Here is a 22,503-nt window from a genome sequence, read left to right on the forward strand (position 1 = left end):
CAGAATTGCTTTGCAGGTTCGAGAACATGTTTGGATCAGATTTGTTTACGCTGCACAGTTGTGTTTTATGCCATCTTCCAGTGAGATCATGGTGATGGGAAAGTAAAGATAGAGGCTTTAACCCTAGATATTATTTGTCAGTTAAGATGAAATGAACTCCACTACAGAAAGTAAAGTTGGAGTACTTCGTGTTTGAGTTGTCTGAAAAGCACTTAGAAGTCATTCCTGCACAACATTCTTAAACATGATGGAAACTCTTAGCTGTTCTTTGATGGTCCACTCAACTTGTTAGTAGCTAAAACAAGCACCGCTGAATAGTTTACTGACAAGTTTTAAGTTGTTAAGACATTCTGGTTTTTTGCCTCTTTTAGAGAAATGTGTTTTGTTTTTTTCTCCTCTAGTTTAAGATTCTCCACAGAATAGTTCTATATTTCCAAAATGTTTACTGCTGTAACTAGAGTGTTTAACCTAAATAGAGATTTTGTACTTCTGTATTTAGGGCAATATAGCCTTGTTTGAGGCATGCTGTAAGGAGCGGATACAGCAGTTTGATGATGGTGGTTCTGATGAAGAAGACATTTGGGAAGAAAAACATATTGCATTTACACCGGAGTCCCAAAGACGTTTCAGGTAAGAAATGTGATTTTCTTTCATCCAAGTAGCAGTATAGTGAGCCCTCAATACTGAGCATGTCTTTTGGTTCAGTCTGCCTTAAGCACAAATTGTCCAGCATAACTAGCCATTTCCATTCTGTGGAGAACTGAGTAGAGGAATGGTTGTGGTATCTCTCTTCCAGCCACAATTTGCAGATGGCAACAACTTCCCTGCCTGCTCAGCTCTTCCTGCACTTCACCTTTTGTTGCATGTTTATTTTTAAGGTTTTAATTTTTTAAATTTTTGTGGGTTTGTCTTTTTTTTTTCCCTTCCTGCTTATGCCTTCCCTCTGCTTTTAAACATATTCATCCATTTTTGCTTTGGACAAGACAGTCCTACACCACACCTCTGTAGACCTTTCTATCTTTGCTACAGTACCAATGTGGTTGTGGACAAAACTGCATAGGAAGATATACTGAGAGGAAGGAGCACCTGGTTTATGAAAGTGTCAGGGCTCTGCAACCTCCCTCAATATCCAGTGAATTTCATTCCAGGGTAGTTCTGGCTTTTTTGACCTTCTTTTGCGGCTTGAGTCACAAACCCGATCTTTTCTTCCTCTGCAGACCTGAAAAGAGAATTTAGTATTTCAGTGCTTAAGTTTAGTGTTAAAAGACCAAACAGAGTGATAACACAGACCGTCAGACCCTTTTCTGCTCACTTTTGCACAGCAGGAGTAAAATAAAACCAGTCTGTCTTTTACTTGCAAATGAGGGGAAAAGATAGTTTCTTTACATGATCAAGAACCTTAAACCTTCGGATTTCGGGGAGGAATGAGGGGAATGCTAAAAGCTAACAGTGAATCTGTTGGAAATTATAGCTGTTGTAATTATCTTTAGCCTTAAACTCTCCAGTGTTTCATTGTGCTTAGCATCTTCATGCTAAACACAAAATGTAAACTATATCTTTGTGTTTTAAGTTCCGGCAGTACAGACAGTGAAGAAAGTACAGATTCTGAAGAAGAAGATGGAACAAAACAAGACTTGTTTGAATCCCATACTAATACAGAGGACAAAATGGAAGTAGACTTAAGTGAACGTACGTAGTTTTTTCTCCAAGCTGCTTTGAGTTGTAGAAAAGTGTTAGATCCTGGCAGTCTTACTTGTAAGAGGTTTTTTTGTTTACTATTTTTATTCCAACTATCTTAATACAGTAGTCTTTACCGCTGTAAAGACTGCTCACAATAGAGCATACAGATGTTGGGAAGTTTAAATTCAGTACGTGTCTTGAATCAACTTATTTAGTCTCTCTAAAATTGATATTTCTACTCCTCAAGAGGTAAAAAGAAGGAGGAATCAGGGGAGGGTGAAATGTGATCGGTTTTATATCTTGACTGCCCAGGTAGCTGATAGACTGTTAATCTCTAAACCTAAAATATTGTTATTTTTACTGAAGTACTTTCAAACTAACTTGTCATCTAAACAATCCTCTTTTAAAAATACTTCCTACAGAAGCCAAGTGAATTTGCATTGATCTGGTTTCATATATGAATGACAGATGGTCATCTGCTGATTCTTATGTGGAAACTTAACTGATGTATTTGGTTTCAAAGTTTTCATGTTCAGGTCACAGTAGACTGAACTGACTTTAGTTAAACTGGGAATATCTTGTAGGTACAAGCCCTGTGTTTATCTAGATTGTAAGGAGTTAAATTAAAATAGGAAGAAAAGTTAAGGGTTTTCTTTTCTTTTGTCAGATTGGTGTCGTTGGCATCTGTGTGTCAAACAAGTTTTGATCCATGTGGGTCTCCTCCCATATCTGCCTGGGTTGGAATTTCTAATTACTAGTCAGAGCTTCCCTTTCAGCCTGTTTTTTTGTTATGTAAGTGTTAATAAAAACCATGTTTCCCTTGGGTAGGTGAAGTATTTTGAATTGACCTATCCTGAACTAGTTTTTAAGTCACAGTTGCTCAAAAATTTAAAATCCCAATGAATACTTTGAGTTGTAAAAGGCCTTAAACATTTCTGAAGCTTAACAGTGGTGTTAGTGCATGAAAAATTATGTAGAGACTGCCCATACCCGAGTTGACATGCTCATTTTCTATGTTCAGGAAAATAGACGTAGGAAACAAAGAAACGTCTATAAAGCTTTTTACTATAGAGATTAGTTTTGAAAAATTATAGTACATGTTTGATGTTAGTTTAAAGAATCAAATGAGATTACAGTTGTAATCTAGTATGGTTTATTATTTTTATTCTTCAGAAACTGTATTGATTTTTAGCAGAGTGCTCAGTTGGTGTTTTTGAAATTCTGCCTTAAAAGCAGCATTTCACATTTAAGGAATGGATGGATTTTTTTTTTTAACAGTATGTGGAGGATTCTTCTGCATGTGCTTTAAAGTCTAGTTAAGAATTTTGCTACTCTTTGGAATAATGTATAGACAATCAGTGTGTAGACATATGTGCACTCATATTCTTTACTTAAATTTGTTCCTAATGAACTTGATGGTTTTCCAGCACCAAACTGGTCAGCTAACTTTGATGTACCCATGGAGACTGCACATGCTGCCAATCTAGATTCTGTTGGCTCTGATGTGTGGAGTACAGAAGAACCTATGCCAGCAAAAGAAACTGGATGGGCTTCCTTTTCTGAGTTCACCTCCTCTTTGAGGTAAGAATGTTTTTAATTCAGGACAAGTCCTTCATTACTAAATGTAATGGCAGCTGCTAAGTGTAGCAGCTTGCGTTACCAAGACCAAGTCACCCTAGACCAAGGATCAACACTGGCTCCAAAAAGAAAACTAGATGTGGCATTGTTGTGTTTGACTCCCTCCTGAAGGGGACAGTGCCGTTTGGACCCACTTCATAGAGAAGCCTGCCGCTTCCCTGGGGCACGGGTTAAAGACATATTGCACAAACTTCCCACCCTGGTGAAGCTTTCAGATTGCTATCTGTTGTTGATATTTCCAGTGGGTAGTGACGCAGTGGCTACTAGAAGCCCAAAAACAATGACGAGGGATTTTAGGAACTTGGCAACTGCTTAAGGGATCAGGAGCACAGGTGGTGTTGTTCTCTCACTCCACAGGCAGGGATGAATGAGGGAATTAACAGGAAGTGCCACCAGATGAATGGTGTGCCACCAGGACTGGTGTTATCGACAGGGATTTGGGTTTTTTGATCATGGGTGGATATACAAGACACCTCGCTTGCTGACAGCAAAGTGATTCTGGGGCAGGAGTTAGCAGGGCTCATTGATAGAACTTTAAACTAGTTTTGAAGGGGAAGGGGATATAGCTGGGCCTGCTATGAATAAGCCCAAGGGAAGCGTGCCAGGACTCATAGGATAGTGTGCTAGTGAAGCCACTGCCTTCCTAGTGGATACAAGGGATAGACATATAATGAGAAATGAAGAGGCATCTAGAAGTCTGAGAAACACCTGAGAAGGATGTGGTAGGAAATGGCCCCCACACTCACATAAAGGTGTTGGGATCATGATCTCATCTGAAGTGCATCTGTGCCAGTGCACTATGAGCAACAAAAAGGGAGCTTGAAGCCATGGTGCAACAGGAAAGCTATGACAGGGTGGCTATCACAGAAACATCGTGGGCTACCTCACATGACTAGAGTGCCACAGTCAATGTCTACAAGCTCTTCAGGAGGGATAAACAGTTAAGGAGAGGTAATGGGGTGGCCCTGTGTGTTAGGGACTGTTATGAGTGTTCAGAACTTAAGTGTAACGATGACAGGGTTGAGAGTGTTTGGATTAGGTTAAGGGGCAAGGCCAATTGCTACAGACATCCCAATCAGAGTAGTGAAGTAGACAAATCATTCTGTAAGCACTTGGGAGAAATCTCGTGGTCACTTGCCATTGTTCATGTTGGGGACTTCAACTTCCCAGGTGTCTGCTGTAAATACAACACAGCAGAGAGGGAACAAACCAGGAGGTTCTTGGATTGTGTGGAGGATAACTTCCTCACACAGCTGGCAAGTGAGCCGAGCAGGGAGGGTGCCCTGCTGAACCTCTTGTTTGTGAACAGAGAAGGTCTCGTGGAGGATGTGGCAGTTGGAGGCCATCTAGGGAACATTGACCATTAAATTATTCAGTTCTTTATTCATAGAGATGTTAGGAGGCAGGACTGCAAAGCTGGCACTTTGGACTTTCAGTGGGCAGACTTTGTCTTGTTCAGGAGGTTACTTGATAGTCCCTTGGGAGTCAGTTTTGAAGGGTATAGGAGTCCAAGAAGGCTGGATGCTTTCTAAGAAGGAAATCCTAAAGGTCCAAGAACAGGCCATCCCCACATGCCATAAGATGAGCCAGAAGCAAAGAAGACTGGCCTGGCTGAGTAGGGAGATTCGGCTTAAAATTGGGGGAAAAAAAGCAAGTTTATGGCCTCTGGAAGAGGGAGCAGACCACTCACAGTGACTACAAGAATGTTGTTAGGTTATGCAGGGAGATAATTAGAAGGTCAGAAACCCAACTAGAAGTCAACCTGGTTTTAGAGGTAAAGGGTAATAAGAAAAGATTCTATAAACACATTAACAATAAAAGAAAGACCAGGGAGAGGCTCCATCCCCTACCAGATCCAGATGGAAATTTGGTAATAAAAGACGAGTATAAGGCTGAGGTGCTTAATGCCTTCTTTGCCTCAGTCTTTAATAATAGGAGCATTTCCAGTGGGAAAGGCAGCCTCCCAAGCCAAGAGACAGGGGCAAGGAGCAAAATATCCCTCCTACAATTCAGGAAGAGATGGTCAGTAATCTGCTGCCCCACATTGATATACACAAATCTATGGGGCCGGATGGGTTACATGCTAGAGTGCTGACTGTCAGGGGTGCTCAGCAAGACACTGTCAATCATTTATCAGAAGTCCTGTCTGACTGAGGAGGTCTCATCTGATTGAAAGTCAGCCAATATGACACCCATACATAAGAAGGGACAGAAGGAGGATCCAAGAAATTACAAGTCTCTCAGTTTGACTTCAGGGCCTGGGAAGCTGATGGAGCAGAACATCCTAAGTTCTATTATGCAGCCTATGCAGGACAACCAGATGATCAGGCCCAGTCAGCATGGGCTTATGAAGGGCAAGTTGTGTTCAGCAAACCTGATCTCCTTCTATGACAAGGTGCCACGCTTGTTGGATGAAGGAGAGGCTTTGCATGTTGTTTACCTTGACTTTAGTAAGGCATTTGACACCATTTCCCACAGCATTCTCTTAGAGAAATTGACTGTTCTTGGCTTGGATGAGCATACACGGTCCTGTGTGAAAAATTGGTTAGACAGTCAATGGAGTTAAATCCAATTGGTGGCCAGTCACGAGTGGTGTCCCCCAGGGCTCGGTACTGGGGCCACTCCTGTTTAGCATCTTTATTAATGATCTGGATGAGGGGATAATTGCACCCTTAGTAAGTTTGTAGATGACACCAAGCTGGATGGAAGTGTCAATCTGCTTAAGGATAGGGAAGCTTTACAGAGAGATCTAGATAGGCTGGATTGCTGGGCCAAGGCCAGTTCCTTGAGTTTTAATAAGGCCAAGTGCTGGGTCCTGCACTTTGGCCACAACAAACCCCAGCAGCACTCCAGGCTTGGGGAGGAGTGGCTGTAAAGCTGCCAGGCAGAGAGTTGGAGTGTTGATTGACAGAGGCTGAACATGAGCCAGCAGTGTGCCCAGGTGGCCAAGGCGGCCAATGGCATCCTGGCCTGTGTCAGGAACAGCATTGTCAGCAGGAGGAGAGGTGGTCATTTCCCTGTACTTAGCTTTGGTGAGGCCACACATTGAATACTGTGTCCAGTTTTGGTCCCCTCTCACAGGAAGGACATTGAGGTGCTGGTGAGGATCCAGAGGCGAGCTACCAAACTGGGAAAGGATTTGGAGGATGTCTCATACGAGGAACACCTGAGGGATCTGAGGCTATTTAGCCTGGAGAAAAAAGACTCGGGAGACATTATTGCTAGCTACAAGGGAAGTTGTAGGGAGGCAGGAGGCAGTCTGTTTTTTGTAACAAGAGGAAATGGCTTCAAGTTACTCCAGCGGAGGTTCAGGCTGGATATTAGGAGAAATTTCTTTACTGAAAGGGTTGTCAGGCATTAGAACCGTTGCCCAGGGAGGTGGTGGAGTCACCGTCCCTGGAGGTGTTTGAGATGGGTGGATGTTGTACTTAGGGGAGTGATCTAGTGGTTGATAGGTCTGGGTCAAAGGCTGGACTCGATCTTTAAGGTCTCTTTCAGCTGAAATGATTTTATGATTCTATTATATGATTTCCTTGGAGTGTCTGTCTTTACCCAAACCTATGTTAGTGATATTCTGGTGGAATATGATGTGTAAAGTGTCTGAAGGGCACCGTGTGTTATAAGTTTGTCTATGTATGATCTACTTCATAGCAGGATCTAGTAGAATGCGTGGTTCCTAGTGTGTCGTTGTTTTAGAGGGTTTTTAAAGACTATTTGTTTTTTTTAATATAGGTCTGTGACCTGAATTTGGGCTGTGGGTGGTGTACTCTTTGAAAGGTTGAGTGTGAACTGTTCAATGTAAAGGTTATTGAATGTCTATAGTGATTTTGGTTTATGCAATGTTAAAAACAGTGGGTTTGGGTTTTCATGGGGTTTTTTTATTGTTCGTTTTTAAACTCCCATTGTTATGCAATTGTGAGAAGGTCAGACAGTTCTGCACTATTTTGAGAATGCCCGAGATACACTTTCTTTGCATGAACTCTACTTAAAAAACAACTGGTCATCTGTGTAAAGTCCATATAAATGTGTAATCATATAAATGAAAACTCTGAGTTGACAAATACTAATAGGCAAAAACTGATTTCTTTTCCACTCAAAAGACTCTTCCTCGTACACATCTGGCTCTTAATATTCTATCTGGGCATTAAACAGCTCAGATAAAATGTATGATTTTTTTCCATTGTTTGATGTTTAAGGCAGGTAAGTTGGTAATAGAATTGTGTGTTTAGAAAATGATGACTTGAAAGTTGCCACGTTAGCAGACAGAAAAATATTATTCTAAAAATGGTGAGAAATGTTTGAAGTGGCTAGATCTTGTCTTTTGAATTCCTTCAGAGTGAAAAAACTTATAGCCACACTGTACATGTGATTGAGTGGTAAAGTCCATCCTGTAGTGTATGATGAAGACTGCATTGGCAGTCTTAGCAGAGAACCATCTTTCAAGTTGCAAAGGGTACATTTAGAAAATCGTCTAAATAAGTTAGAAACTCTACAAGGAGACAGTGATCCTTGTATGCCTTATCTACCAGGCCCATGTCTACTACTACTTGTAATCAAACCAAGTAAGACAAGTAAAAATAAAACCACCACCAAACCTATATTTAGTCAGCTCAGTTCTGCTGGATTTTGCATTAACTTATGTTTAGATTCACTTCTCAAAACTCCTATAAACAAACTTTCTATCATTCAGTTTCAGTAGAGTTCTAGGCCTCATAGCTTTGATACAGAACTAAAGCTACTGTTTTAAGAACATTTAATTCTGCTATTCAGAAACGTATCTAAAGCTTTTTTGCTTTGTGTTTGAAGCTCAAAAGATTCCTTAAGAAGTAATTCTCCTGTGGAAATGGAAACAAACACAGACCAAATTGATCCCTTGAGTGCAAATGTAACTACTCTTGCAACACAGCTAGAGAGTAAGTACACGTCATTCAGAAAGGTAACCGTACTGGGTTTAAGAGTTGTACCTGAGAGATCTCCCTGAACTTTTAAGTTCTCATCTAGCTCTGCCACTGTTTTTCCAGATAATGAAAGTGACTTGTCAAAATGTTTGAACTATTGAAAATAGTCTAATATTTAAAACAGGAGCCAGTGTTACTATAGCTGTAAAGCTTGTTGTCATGAACAGAAAAACATTGCAATGAAGGTAAATTTTTTTTTTTTTCTGTTAGAGAACCCTCACCTGTGTAAGCGATGAGCTGTGTTGATGCTCAAGTGGTAGCCTCTGGTCTCTTCTTCTACGTGGCAATAGGCAGTAGCCTCAATGTGTTCAGATTTCCTCTTCCCGCTCATGCCTTTCAAAGTTACCTTCACTGTACATGCAGTAGTTGTTTGTTTTACATTTATGAACTGGCTAAATGCCAAATATGTGCTAATTAGCTTTTTGTGTATCCTAATAACAGATAGAACAAGAAGTGCAGATGAAAAGTCTGGGGAGACTGGACTTCCCAAAGACTTGTCTGTACTTGTAATCTTACACTCAAGTTTCTACTGTGTGGGCATGTGTAATGAATGTGACTCTACAGAAAAGTAATTCATCGATCTAATCCTACTAAATTCTTTTTCAAGCAAACCTGTCACAGTATCTGTTGTCAACTTAGGTCACTAAGTGACTTGCAAAGTAAAGAAAAAAATCACAAAAAAACCCAATACTTACGGAAATTCACTTTTTCTAAAGCCGTCTCTAAGAAGTACTTATGCTATATAAATGTGTATAGTGGGAGTTGCAGAAAGGTGATTTTTCTCCCAAAGGAAGAAGTCAAGAAGTATACAAAACTACAAAAACATTGTTCTGGTTATAATGGCTTATATACTTGCTCATGAAATAGTACACAGATGGATGGTTAAATTTCTAAATTCTATATATCAAGCCCCAGGAAGTGTTGCAATGGAGGCCAGCTCAGATGGAGAGGATGATGTAGAAAATGCAGACAAAGTAACCGAAACGGTAATGAACGGCAGCATGAAGGAGACACTGAGCCTTACTGTAGATGCTAAAACTGAAACAGCTGTTTTCAAAAGGTGAGAATACCAATTTATTGTCTTCCCATCCTTGTAAAATAAGCACCGTTGATGGAATACTACCTGTCAACAGAAAGAGTTCTTTGCAAGCTATAATTCCATAGGCTTGAACTAGAAACATTTTTATGAAGTAATTGTTTAGAAATTTTACGTCTAGCTAGTTACTATAGCATATGACTTTCCTTATCAAGCCTTAATTTCTGGAGCAAAAATTTTCCAGGCAAAACAGACTCTACTACTTGACTTAGAGAGGAAAGTAAGGAAACTTTTTTATTTTACTACCTACAAGAAATAGAACAGAATAAAAAGCAAAACAGGAGTAGGATGATGAGAAAATTGCAACCAGCACTTTAAGATCTCCCTTCTCTATCTCTCCTTTCTGCCTGGGCCCAGCTCACTGCTCCCAATCTCTCTATCTCCTCCTCCATCAACAGCGTCGGGGCGGGGGGGAGGGATGTGGTCAGTCTCTCACAGATGGGCTCAGAGGAGGATGTCTCCTGGCATTCTTCCCCTGCTCCAGTATGAATTCCCTCCCCCAGTACACAGTCCTCAACGAACTTCTCTGGTGTGGGTTCTTCCCAGCAGCTACAGCTTCTGCCAATACAGGGTCCCTCACACAGGACAAGGCCTCTGGGCATAATTTTAATGAGCTGCCTTGGTGTGGGTTCTTCCCCACAGTTACAACTTCTGTGAATATGGGGTCTCTCACATGAGACACGGCCTCCCCTGGCCATAGTCACTGCCCCTGGAATGGGGTCTTTAGTGAAGTGATTCACTTCACCCTGATGCAGGGTCTTTAGCAAATTGAGTCACTGCCCCTGATGTGGGGTCTTTAACAAAATGCAAACAAATCTCAGCTTCACCAGCCCTCTCTGCAGGATTCAGGGGAGTCTCTGCTCCAGCACACCTCCTCCTCCTCTCTTTCCTCACTGATCTTGGAGTCCGCATGGTTGTTTCTCTCTCTCTTCCAACTCCTTGCACCACCAAGCAGCCAGAGAAGAAAGGAGGGAAGGAACGTACAGGAAGAACCCTCCTCTTCCAGCTGCTGCTTCTTAAAAAGTGACCATGGAGGCATCTAATTGTCTCAGCCCCAGAATAGGGTCAAGCTTAGAGCTGGGGAGAGTTTCAAGCAACTTCTTACAGGAGCCATCTTTAAAGCCCCTTCCCCATTACTAGAAATGGCATCTTGTCAAACCATGACACATAGAATTCTAGAATAACTAGCACGACAAACACCTTAATTTTGGTACCTTCTGGTACAATGTGTCTAATTTGGGAGTAACTGTCTTACAGTATGGTAATGTTCCATATTACAAATAATTTTGCCTTTAGCCATTAATTGAAACTGGTTTGTTGTCACCTGCCCCACCCTGCCCCGATCTTGACAATTGGAATCATACCACTAGCATTTTGGCATGCAACCTTATTATTATTTTAAAATAGTTTCCTAGTATCTGTCTGTGTTCTAGCTTTAAATATTGAAAAGAGATTGCAAATTACTTAAGAAAAAAATCCCAATCCTTTTCAGTAGAATAAACTTTCCAGCGTTAGTTCTTATGTTGCCCTTCTTTTAAATTCATTTCACTTTGTCCCTTTAGTAGATAAGTACTTTTCCTTTTGAATGTTTCAGGAATAAAACATAACAGCTTTCAGTCACTCTAGCTTCCAAAATTTTGATATTGAAGCAATAAATAACTCCTCTAATCTCTTTTGGCATCTGACTTAATTTCTGATGTTTTTCACCACAGAGGAGGGAGCATTAATGGTTGCACAGTGGTTATGAGTGAAATGGTATTGTTAGAGGAATTGAACCAAAGCAATTTAGAGATGGATTGTGACTCAGCGGAGAGTGATGTGGCATGGAACCATAGTGCTTGATGACTTCAGTGATGCATCTGCTCACAAATTTATTCCGTATTCTGGGGAACGCTTTTACATGGTTTGCACTCCTATTGTGTTAGATATTTACAGTTGGATTGAGTTACCCATGGCATTTCTACAATTCTCCTTAAATTGCTTTAGTTCACAGACACTCAGAGTTCTGTGACTTTGGATACTGGTGCAAAAACTAACATGAGGCAGCATGTGGTGACAGTTTCTGCCAGCCTTGAAGCAGGCTGGAATTACCTACTTGAGCTGTGGAGTAAGCAGTTCCATTTTTGTAGTTACACAGAGGTGCACAGGAGGCAATATCATAGAATCGCCCTAGTCATAAAGAACCTAAAAAAATCATCTGGCTCAACCTTTCTGGGAAGGGGAGCCCAAATGAGAATATCTAGCACTGTCCAGTCACATCTTGGAAACCTCTAGCATGGAGACTCTAGCAAATTGATTTGGAACAGGGAGATTAAGGAAATGTAGGAGGAGACTGAAAGGTGAGGTCTTAAATATGGAGACTGTTCTCCTCTGAAAGAGGTATGTGGCCTCATACTGAGTTAGTGCTCACATGGCATTCTTTAAACAGACTTTAAACTATGCCAGAGCAACAAATAGGAGAGAGAAGTACTGTTTCCTTTGGAATAAATACCTAAAACAATGCTGGAGAGGAGTCTAGATTAAATAACAATTAGAGTAGGGAGAGGAGGTCCTACTCTGGCCTCTTTACCTGGCAAAGTGGATGCTTCCAGAGCTAAGTTTTATATCGATTTCTGCCAATAGAAAATTGAGGATGTTGAAGTCAATGTCGAAGCGAGGAGAAACATCATAAACACAATTTTTAAATTGTGCAGTGGACAAAAATGTAGTTTGTGAACTTCGTTTGAAATCATGAAGAAGGGAAGAATGATAGCAGAGACTGCTTTTCATTAAAGATTTAAAAAATTAAGAGATCAATTCTGATGATGATGGTAAGGATTTATTTTATTTCGAAGAAATACAAAGAATATAAAGGCAAGTGAGATGGGGAGATGAGATGGGGAAAACTGGATGAGAGATTTCAGTACAAGAGGCAAAATTTTTACAGGCTCTAAAGATACAAGGAGGCATGGGAGGAAACTGTTAAGAATAGGGAGAAATACCTAGAGAAGAGTGATTTCAAAATGTTCCTGACTACTTGCATAAATAGCTTCATTGTCAAAGAGGTAGAATATTGGTGTTTGTGTCTACTTGTAACTATCTCTTTCAGTTATATGGTCAAATTTGTATTTTAGTAGACTCAGTGCTGTGGCTGAGGTTGGAGAGGGTAGAATAGAGAGACAGAAAGCTTTGATATAGAAGCAGAACACAAGTACTTGCTATATAATTTGAGGCTGCTTAGTTACATGTTGATGTCTTATACAGTCTGAGTTTACTATCTTTTCACTGAACTGTTTGACTTCTGAGAGGAAGTTTGTGAGTTTAGGCCATGGTCTTAGTACTACATCACCCATACTTCATATTTCACTGCAAAGTTATTAATAAAGATAGTGATTAGTTAATGATTCTGCTGATACACTTAATGGACTGGCTTTATTAATACCAGTATCTGAGGGAATCTTGAATTTTTCTTATACTTTTTTCCATTTTTGGCTTCAGAGTGTTGAAATCCTATCGGTATGTATAGTAAAGGATCATGCCTGTTATTGTTACCACTTCAAGCACCATACATGTTCCTCATTTATTTTCTAATCTTATTTGTAATCACTGTATTTTCTATCTTTTTATTCAGTCAAGTTTTAACAGACATAAACACCAATGCATTAAGTGTTTGTAAAGCCTAGAGCCATGTGCTTTGTCTTCATGTTTGCAATCATAAAGTCTGTTTGCATGTGAAATATGGACCTGTCACCCAGTTTTCTCCTCTGCCTGATTTTTCTTTCTAAATAAATGTAAAAATTTAACTTTTTTTTTCCTTCTTTTTCAAGTGAGGAAGGAAAATTGTCTACCTCGCAGGATGCTTCATGTAAATATGTAGTAGAAGATAATGCAGAGGTTGCAGAAGAGGCTTCTTCACCTCTGCAGCCCACTAACAGCAGTCCAGAACAGAGGTAACTGTATTCAAGGATACTTTCAATCCTCTAGATAGTTTGCATGTGTTTCTAATAGGATTGTTCTAAAGAGATAAATGAATTCTTGTTAGTTATCAGCTCTGAGTTAAGCTCAATCTAAACATGTGCTTGCCTCTAATTTACAGAATTCTCACAAGTTACATTTTCAGTTGATTCTAAGAACCTTGGGTTGCCAAAAATGTATTTGATTCGTACTAGTTGTCTTGTGGGATGCTGTTAAATATCCCCAATCAGTTTTCTAATGTTATCAAGTTATAATAGTGAATTGGTACACTTAGGAAAATTATTATTTAAAAAAAGGGAATAATTCTGACCTTGTCCTTAAAATCTATCTAAGCTAGATTTAGTGTTTTTTCATTCTGTTTGCTGCTGAACAGTTTGGGAGGAGTCCACTAGTGCAGCTGTATGGAAAAGGAATTATGCTTAACCCATGCTTGTTCAATTACAAATTGGTTATTATTTGCACCCTTGTCTTCATCAGATGTTATTTGAATACTTGCAGATTTGGAGTAAATTTAGAGAAGATTTTTCAATTGTATATATTTTTTTTTCTTCAAATAAAACTTGCCTGAAATATGGAGCAGCCTGGAGCGCTCAGCGTGCTATTGTAGGAAAGAAAAGGAAACATTTTTCTTTGGCAGCTTGGCTACTAGTGCACTCCTGAAGAATAGCTATTCAAGATACAATTCTGAGAGGATAACCAGCAAACCAAGAAAGCTGCTCTTACATAAATTTGTTTCTCTTATTGCCAGGTAGTACTGCTTTCTTAAAAAGTATTTGACATTTATTTCTTCTTTCCGTTTTGTATTGAAGAACATAACATGTTTGGTGGTTTTTTGCCTCCGAAGTTAAAGCGATACAGAAACATACACAATCAACTCTATGTAGTTTGATTACTCCATTAGTGAAACCAAGCTTAGTATGGCTTCTCCAAAATCAGATGCATGTAGGTTAATTTCATCACTAATGCTTTAGTCAGAACAGGATTCATCTTCATTGTTTCAGGCTTTTAAGATTTAAGAGCTTAAAGTAGATGAGAAGATTTCCAGCCTTGAAAGCAGTATTCAGTGAAGACCTTGCTCTGGAACTTAGGTATTCATAAGTACTTCAAATTTAGTATCTTTGCAAGAGTTTACTGGAGTCCTAGCAGAATTAATGACTTGCTGAACATTAGATACAATGGGTAGTATACTGCCATTCCCTGTTTTAGGTGTGATTCAAGGATGCCTGGGAAACTATGCTGTCTCAACAGAAACTGTTGTAGAAGAGGAAAACCTACATGTCTATTTACTAAACCCTGAGTAATCCATAGGATCTGCTCATCCTGCCAAGCAGGGCTTGGAATGGGATGGGGCAGTGGGAGTCAAAAGCTATGCATGCTGCCTTGTTGTTGGGGAACTAAGGATATTCTGATGGGAGAGAGGATTTTGCTTAATTAAAAGAAATTCCAGAAGTCACTTCTGCCTCACAGTATAAACAGAGGTGTGTTTCTGAAAATCAGCATTCAGAATATACATATACATACAGATAGCTATTTTCTGAACCTGTATTTAACTAGTTGTTTTAATAGTTAATAGCTGCTGTGTTTCTTGGTTTCAATGGATTTTAAGCTGTTACTAGAGAACTGTGATATTTCTTGCTCAAATGCTGTAAATGAAGTAGTAATTTTTAAGACTTTTGTGGACACTGTATTCTAGGTCTAGCTTTTTAGTGAAGCCAAAAATGAAATGCTTTTGTAAGCAACAATTTAGAATATAGCTCTGCATACAGCACAGAGCTCTACTACCTGTACTCATTGTATCATATGCAGACTAAGAAAGATGCAAGCACGTTCAACAAATTTAGACTTCGGTGTTTTTAGACTTGTTAATGAGCTAGTATGCCTGGCCTCTATGACACTGGGTGTTACACTAAAACACTACTACCTTTTCCTGTAAGCCAGAACTTTCTACTCTGCATTAGTCCCATAAATTTAATCAAGTAGATTAGGTATACAGGGTTGGGTTTTTTTCAGATTATAAAGGGGGAAACCCAGAAACTCTCCACAGCTGCTTCTTTAACTGGAGGTGCTGTTTTTATCAAGACAATATTTTTAATGCTGATAAGCTTTTACTTTTTAGGGAAGAACTTGCCTTTGGGTATGAGGTGATTGCATTTTGAGTGAAGACCCTTGTCTAAGCTGCCAACAGAGGGCTCTCAGAGACAGCATTTCTTTGGGCTGCTTTGAGTTGCAGGAAATCTCAAAGCGCTCTTCTTATCAAATCCATCTGGCTTCAGTGAAGTTCAGTGCTTTCTCTAAAGGTGGCTGTCACAGCAGATCCTCCTATAAGTGCAGTATAAATATCAAAATAAACATAATTGTGCTTTGGGACTCCATGCATGTATGACTAGTGGAAGGAGTCCCCTAGGTAGGTCTTTGGCTGGTGGCCAGCAGTAGTAATCTCTGCTAGGAGCTCTATTTTGTCGAGGACTTTTTTCTACTTAAGTGACTGTCAGGCTTCCTGCCCATGCAGCACTTGTTTCTTACCTTCCAGGTTTTGCTAAAAAGTATTTAGTCTTGTCTAGTGCTGTCTGTCTTTTGTCTAATGTGTACATATTTTCTTTAAAAAGTGTTTTTAGAGCTTAGCAGCCAAAGACTTAGCTAGGGGACTCCTGCTGGTCATGTGCATGTAGAGCACGGACCCAAGAGTGGCTTCTCTGTGATGTACACCATCAGAGAACAGGAGTTACAGGTAACTTTTCTCATGTGTAGTTCCAAATGGTATTTATGTTCTTTAATGGGATCTCAAACTATCTTTATTAGACTTGCACAGAATGGAAGTTGTGATATTTTACATTTATTGCTTGCGATTCTTAATGTTCGTGTTCAATACCGATTTGTGTCAGTTCAATACTGTTATTTGTGTTAGTTCAGAGCAGTTGAGCCCATACTTACACTAAACTTCTTATCTAGAAATGTATTTGCTGTTATTGTTTTAACTTTTACAGGTTTGCTCCTTATTTTCTTCCATAATTCCTGAACTCACATTAATGGACTGTCATTCAAAGTGTTTGTGAAATGGCACTTTGCAAATGAGATTCTTAATTAGAGGAGTTTTTTAGGACACTGTTATTTTTCCTGTTATCTTACTTGCTTACTTTCAGATGAAACCTTAAATACCCCTAATACCATATTTTGCCACTCAAAATAAGATTTGGATAAGTATCAGAAATGTGCTTTTTATTAGTGATTCTCTTGCGGATACTGCATGTCTAGAGATCACTTAGTAGCTCTGTTATTAAAGATAAACTCTCCTCAATGGTGTACTCAGTTAAAGTGCTGTGTTTAATTAGGCCATAAGGACTCCAGAAATGCTGTACTCCAGAAGATAAATGGGATGAGTGTATTATTAGGTTGTATTTCTTCCTTTCAGCTCAGAAGTCATCCTGTGTATGATCAGGGGTTGTTGGGGTTTTGGGGTGGAGTGTTCAGGGGATTTTTGCACCTATCTGGCTTTATTTTGGACCTTTCTTATTTCTTGTGGACTTACATCTTTTTTTTGGCCTCTTAGGACTGATCAACACATTCATTTAGGAGAGGCGTCTGTTAATGGCCCTGTATGATATGTGATGACTGCTACCTTGGCTGAAGAAAATGAACTGATATCCAGGTGTTTCTTAAGGATTTCATCTAGACCCTGTTGAAGCCAGTCACTGCTGCACTAATTTCACAAGGGATCAGGACCAGCAACATTTATATTCTAGATTTTGAGACATTGTACAGAAATTCATAAGTGTAAAAATATTGCACAGTGAGAAATACCAATAATTTTTGCGTATGTTTATATTGTATTGTTCTAAATAATGGGTGGCTTGTGAAATAAGATCCTGCTACCCATGTAATGACAGTAGTGTTACTATAGTTAAAATGGCTGTAAGAATAGTTTTATAAAAAAGTGAATACATAAATCTAATGTATTTGAAACATAACTATTTGATGATTAGTGTGACCAAAGTATTTAGCAGTTTTCATACATTTTTCACCTTGTAAAAAGAAAAGAAAAAAATGAATTCATGTTTCTTCTGAAACGGAAATGCCCTATAAATGTTATTTTGGTCGTTTTAGCTTAAAGTGATTTAAATAAGAGGTTTTTGGTGTTCAATATTTTCCAACAGGTTTTTTAATTGGTAATTGTTTTCTGTATTGTTTAAAACAGATCAAAAATGTAAGTCTATTGGTAGAGATTTTAAGTATTTATTGCTACAACTTAGTTGACAAATTGATGTTACTGTAAAGCCATATGTTCTGTTAAGTCTTGTTTGCTTGAAACAATACCGTACAGGTGAAACACTAGAATATTTGAAGTGCACATGGCTTGTTGTGTTTAAGTGATTCACCTGCCTTTTAACCCATTCACCAAGATTTAGTTTAATACCAAGCATTATACAATGGAAAATTTCAGAACAATCTGCGTATTTAAAACGCTATACTCCTTTTAGACAAGTCAAGTAAATGAAATGCCTGTGCTGCAAATGTAATTACAGTACATGCATTTTAAAAATATGTAGTGTTTTTAATACAAATTTTGACAGCAGAGCATGTTAATTGTTACTTTCACTGTATTGATCTGTGTGAGGCTTTCATTTGTATGTTCTAAACCAGCTTTTTCACAGCTGGTTTGTGTATATATATAGTGATTATGGAAACTAATTCTGTGTAATTTATGATTTTCTATGTTAGTGTAAAATTCAAACAGCCTTCTCAAACAAACAGAAGCAATATACTGTATATTGCCACATTGTCTGGTGAAAGGGTTAAAGTACTTCACCTTCTGCACTTTTAGATGCAAATTCATTTTTGTTTCTGTAATAGCTATATTCATTTATTTTTTTCCATCATTTGTTTTCCTGACCAGTATTTAAAGCCAAAAGGATATTCTAAACAATAGCCAATGATTTATTTTAGAAGGTATCCCAAGCAATGTGCCTAAACTTTACATTGCATACAGAAATAAAAAACCCCAAACCACATATGTGTATAATGGCATTGCCCTTATTGCTTCCTCTTTTACATCTTCTGCAGCAAATTTCAGTGGCAGTTGTCATTGCAAATTTTTACAAACCAATTAGTTGTGTGAAAATTGAGGGGGGGAAAAAAAATGAGTATCATAGGTGGAACTATTAACTGTGGTTAGCTTTGATTTATACTTCGTGAATGATGGAATCCATTCTGTTTAAGTTGTTTCTTCCTCAGTTCAGAATTACTTCCAGATCAGCTTGACCAAAAAAGTTTCGTATATTAGCTTTAAGGTTGGCAGCTGTCCTTTTATCACTTTCTGATCTCTTTTTGAATAAGCAGTTTTGGAAACAAAATCACTCATTTCAACGCATGAATTGCAATCCAATTAGAAATTCCAAATCCAGGAAAGCAGTGTCTTGGCTTATGTAAGGCTTGACGCTTACAAGGAATAAAACTTTTGTCCTCTTCAGTGGAGCTATTTGTCCTTTGCTATCAGCTACCTGTGTAGCCATTGAAAGTGAAGGAGATACTAGCAGCATTAGTCAAGTTAGTCAAAACTGTATTTCAACCTTGTTGACTGCAGGTTAAGCAAAGTCTTCTCGTATATGGTCCTTCCTTCTGTTAATGAACTATCATATTAGTCCCCTATCCAGTTTATACTGAGCTCAGAATTGAAAAGGGGTAGTATTTTGTCCCCTTGCCCTCTGTTCCTGATCAGCAATAGCAGTTGAGCAGTGGTGTGGGAAGTGGTGGTGAGTGGAATTTATCCTTCAATGTAGTTTGTCTTGTAATTAAAGAATGCAGTGGAGGTAAACTAGGTTGGCTTACCTAATGCGTATTCCACAGGTTTTAAGGGTTCTGCCTTACTATTGCATTTACTGGCTGCTTTAACAGCTTGTGTGGGAGTTAAGCCTGGGATTTAGCCTAGATCTGATGTGGTGCACACTTGTTCTGAGGAGGTGTAGGGTATCCTTTACCTACTAACTGGTATTACTTGTATTGTACAATGAATCCTGAACTTGAAGGGAAAGCTTGGGGGGTATACACACATCCCTTTTGTCATCTTTTATCAACACTTTCTGCTGTTCACGTAGGCTTAACAAAGATTTGAAGATACTCAAAGAGTTCTTTCTGAGTGGCTGTGTTGCTCAACCCATTTAATCAAATTCAACTTGCATGCAATGGAATGCAGGTCTTCATTTGTAGAAGATACTATAATGTATTTGTGAGATGGACTAAAGTCTTAATAGCTTTGTACCAACTTCCTGCAGTGTACATCCAGCAGGTAGGAGGAAATAAGCTTGCTTTGCATGTCTAAATGTATGCATTGCTGCATTTCACAGTGCTCTTTCAAAGAGCCTCAGTCACTTGAAACTGAATAGTACTGATGTCAGCTGATATCCAAGAGCAATGGATTTAACCCTAGGGACTTGTCTGGTAAAGGATTTTTACTCAAGGAAAAGCAGATTGCAAAAGTGGCTAGACCAGCAATAGGTGCAATAGCTCATTGCCTGTTCAGACCTGTGTCTCCATTACCTGGCAAAGTGGATGAATTATGCCTTTTTGACCATGTAGACCATTATTTTTAATGACTTGGACTAGATTTTATAGCAAGGCAATTCAATATAAGTAAAGGTGTAAGCTGTTTTCTTGACAAACACTATTATTAGTAGTAGTTAAGCAAACATTCCTTCTCTTATAAGTTTACAGATAGTCACTGAGAAGACAACAGAATAGTAGAAACATTGTCTCATTATATTATTGTAAATTCAGCCCAGTGTGACCATGCTCTTGAGTGAAACCTACTTTTTTGTTCCTATTAAGCCTTCTGTCTACCTCTTGAAAGTAGTGAATTCTGTATTGTCATCCGCAGACTCCTGTGGAAACTTACTGTGACGATCATTCTTTGTGTGAAATCCGCTGAGGAGCTACAAAAGACTTATGAGGAAGATGAATCAGATTGTCACTATTGTTCATGAAAAACTTATCTTCATGTCTAAATTAGCTTTAATTTCCTTGTTGATTGTTGTCTGACATACATCTTACACAGTTGTATCAGGAAGTATTTTTTGTGTAAAACTGATGGCTCTAATACACTTTGAGCAATTATTTCTGATTGTCTCAGAATAAATAGTGATTTCTCCAGTGTAGTATAAGTGCTTCAGGTTTCATTATGAAAGTGTCTGTATTGTTCCCCAAACTAGGATGGAGAATGGAAGGTAATACAGCAGCAGCAATCCTGTTGTAAAGTTTTTAACTTCTATCTTCTAGTTTCCACATCTTACTTCCTAACAGGTAAGGATTTGGCATTCTCTTGTTCCCTTACCGTTTGCATGTATTAGGTTACAGCATTGAGGAAGACTAAGGCAATAAAATTAAAAACACTCTTAGCATAAAAATAGAAGCATCTTCCTGCCTACTTCAGCTAGGATAGCTCATAGAAATCTGTTTTTGAACTTGCCCAGACCTGGCTTGAGTTTCTGGGTCAAATTTTTCAGAGCCTCTAATTTGCCTTGTCCTTATTAGCCTTGGTAAATAGCATGTGTATAATTAAGCTTCATTGCTGGGAGGTCATTGTGTGCTTCTTACTGTTCTGCTACAAGCTGCTACATTGTGTTTTGCTAGTAGTGTAGTATCTTTCAGGTTTTTTCTCTCATAAATGAGTCTGGGCTTAGTGTTTGGGTGTGTCTTTTTCCTTTGGAGCAGGAGACTTTTTCTGCATTTTACTTTCTGTAAATAGGTAAGTACCTGGCAAAATGAGGTAGGATTCCCCTTAGCTCATCCCTCTGGCAGTAGCTTAAGTAATGTAATTCTAATTACAGGACTTTATTCTCATCTGGATCTCTTCTGTGGTGAGGGTGCTTTCCTGTAGTCTGTGTCTTCTGCCTCTCAAAACATGGATTCCAAAGACCAGTTTAGATCACTATTGTTGGCATGCAGTTGTCCAGAGTAGGAGAACCAAGTCTTGCCTGTCTGTGGCTGAACAGATATTATCACTCAGGTCTCATGAGATTCAGTTAACCCATTTGCTCAGGTAAAGATTCTCTGGTTGTCTCATTACTTCAGTCTGTGGATGATAATTAGATAGATTGATGGTTGGTTCTCAAGGACATAGAACAACTGCATTTTTTGAGGTGGAACCTGGACCTGTTACTTACAGGTCTGTTGGGACTGCTTTTGAACTCCACTATGTGCTATTCTTCCTGTCTTTCTTAACTGGAGGGAGTGGGGGTGTTGGTCTTCTCCTCATATCTGCACCATTTATCTGTCAAAGGTTGTCATGATTTCACCTTGTCTAATAGATTAACCTGGTTATTTTGCAAGGGCACTGAACTTTGGACTGCATATGTTGCAAATGAAATCTGCATTTCCTTACACCAGACAGAATTAAGTGTTTAGAAGATCCCTCTTGACTATTTTTCCAAAGGGAAGGTACAAAGTGCAGACTATCTTCTACTGATTCTAGTATCAGACAATTGCACAAGATTGCTAAGCCTGGTGACTGTCTGCTAAAGCTCAAGGGACCTTGTTTCTGTTGTTGGGAGTTTTTCAGAGCACCTTTCCTATCATATCTGAGTAGAACCACTTGTTAATGCTGTAGTTTTTAAAAAAGATTGTTCTTCTGAAGTCACCACTAAACCATTGTTCTGAAGCATGCTTTCAAGTGAGAATGTTTCTGCTTTGGAGTGAACCATGGTGGCCTGTGCATATCGATCAGCCAGCATTCAAATGAGAAAAGGTAGTAATTAGGAATTGGGATATTCATGTGACTTATGTGTTCTTTATAGACTCTTCAGAATTAAATAGCTTGAAAAGACAAGGGCTGAGGAAATGTGCAGGTCCTTAATGCCGGTGCTCTTCATTTCTGATTTGAAGTACTGAAAAGTCTCTGAACTCAAAGTTGGTGGATGACTTTGATAACTAAATTTTTTCAACTGTTATTTACAAGTTTCTTATGTAATTCATATAGATTGTCATCTCCAAGCACTTAAGACAATTCTTACCTTAGCTGTATAAATAAATACATATAGAGAGAACTTGTGTGCATACACATACACATCAGCCAGTAAGATGTACTCCCTTCTTAACACTTGAACTGCAGTGTGTATGGCAAATTTCCTAAATGCACTGAACTCTGGAATACTAGGAAGAACAAAGAGGTACTTGTGCATATTTTACAGC

The 22,503-nt window shown here is 38.9% G+C and overlaps 1 protein-coding gene across 6 annotated transcripts in view; it reads left to right on the forward strand.

Annotated features, from left to right (window-relative positions):
* Positions 1-18,332, forward strand: part of PPP6R3 (protein phosphatase 6 regulatory subunit 3) — a 71,901-nt gene extending 53,569 nt beyond the window's left edge. For 4 of the 6 annotated variants that reach the window (XM_061999997.1, XM_062000001.1, XM_062000000.1 and 1 more), the window contains 8 exons: positions 500-630; positions 1,571-1,689; positions 3,108-3,261; positions 8,125-8,231; positions 9,186-9,336; positions 13,179-13,301; positions 13,907-14,074; positions 16,874-18,332. In XM_061999997.1, coding sequence (XP_061855981.1) covers positions 500-630; positions 1,571-1,689; positions 3,108-3,261; positions 8,125-8,231; positions 9,186-9,336; positions 13,179-13,301; positions 13,907-14,074; positions 16,874-16,925 — 1,005 coding nt within the window. In that variant the 3' untranslated portion in view covers positions 16,926-18,332. The remainder of the gene's footprint in view (positions 1-499; positions 631-1,570; positions 1,690-3,107; positions 3,262-8,124; positions 8,232-9,185; positions 9,337-13,178; positions 13,302-13,906; positions 14,075-16,873) is intronic. The other 2 variants (XM_062000002.1, XM_062000003.1) reach the window with 1 other exon arrangement.
* Positions 18,333-22,503: the final 4,171 nt, after the last annotated feature.

Source organism: Colius striatus, chromosome 7, assembly GCF_028858725.1.
Source record: "Colius striatus isolate bColStr4 chromosome 7, bColStr4.1.hap1, whole genome shotgun sequence".
Lineage (NCBI taxonomy): Eukaryota > Metazoa > Chordata > Aves > Coliiformes > Coliidae > Colius > Colius striatus.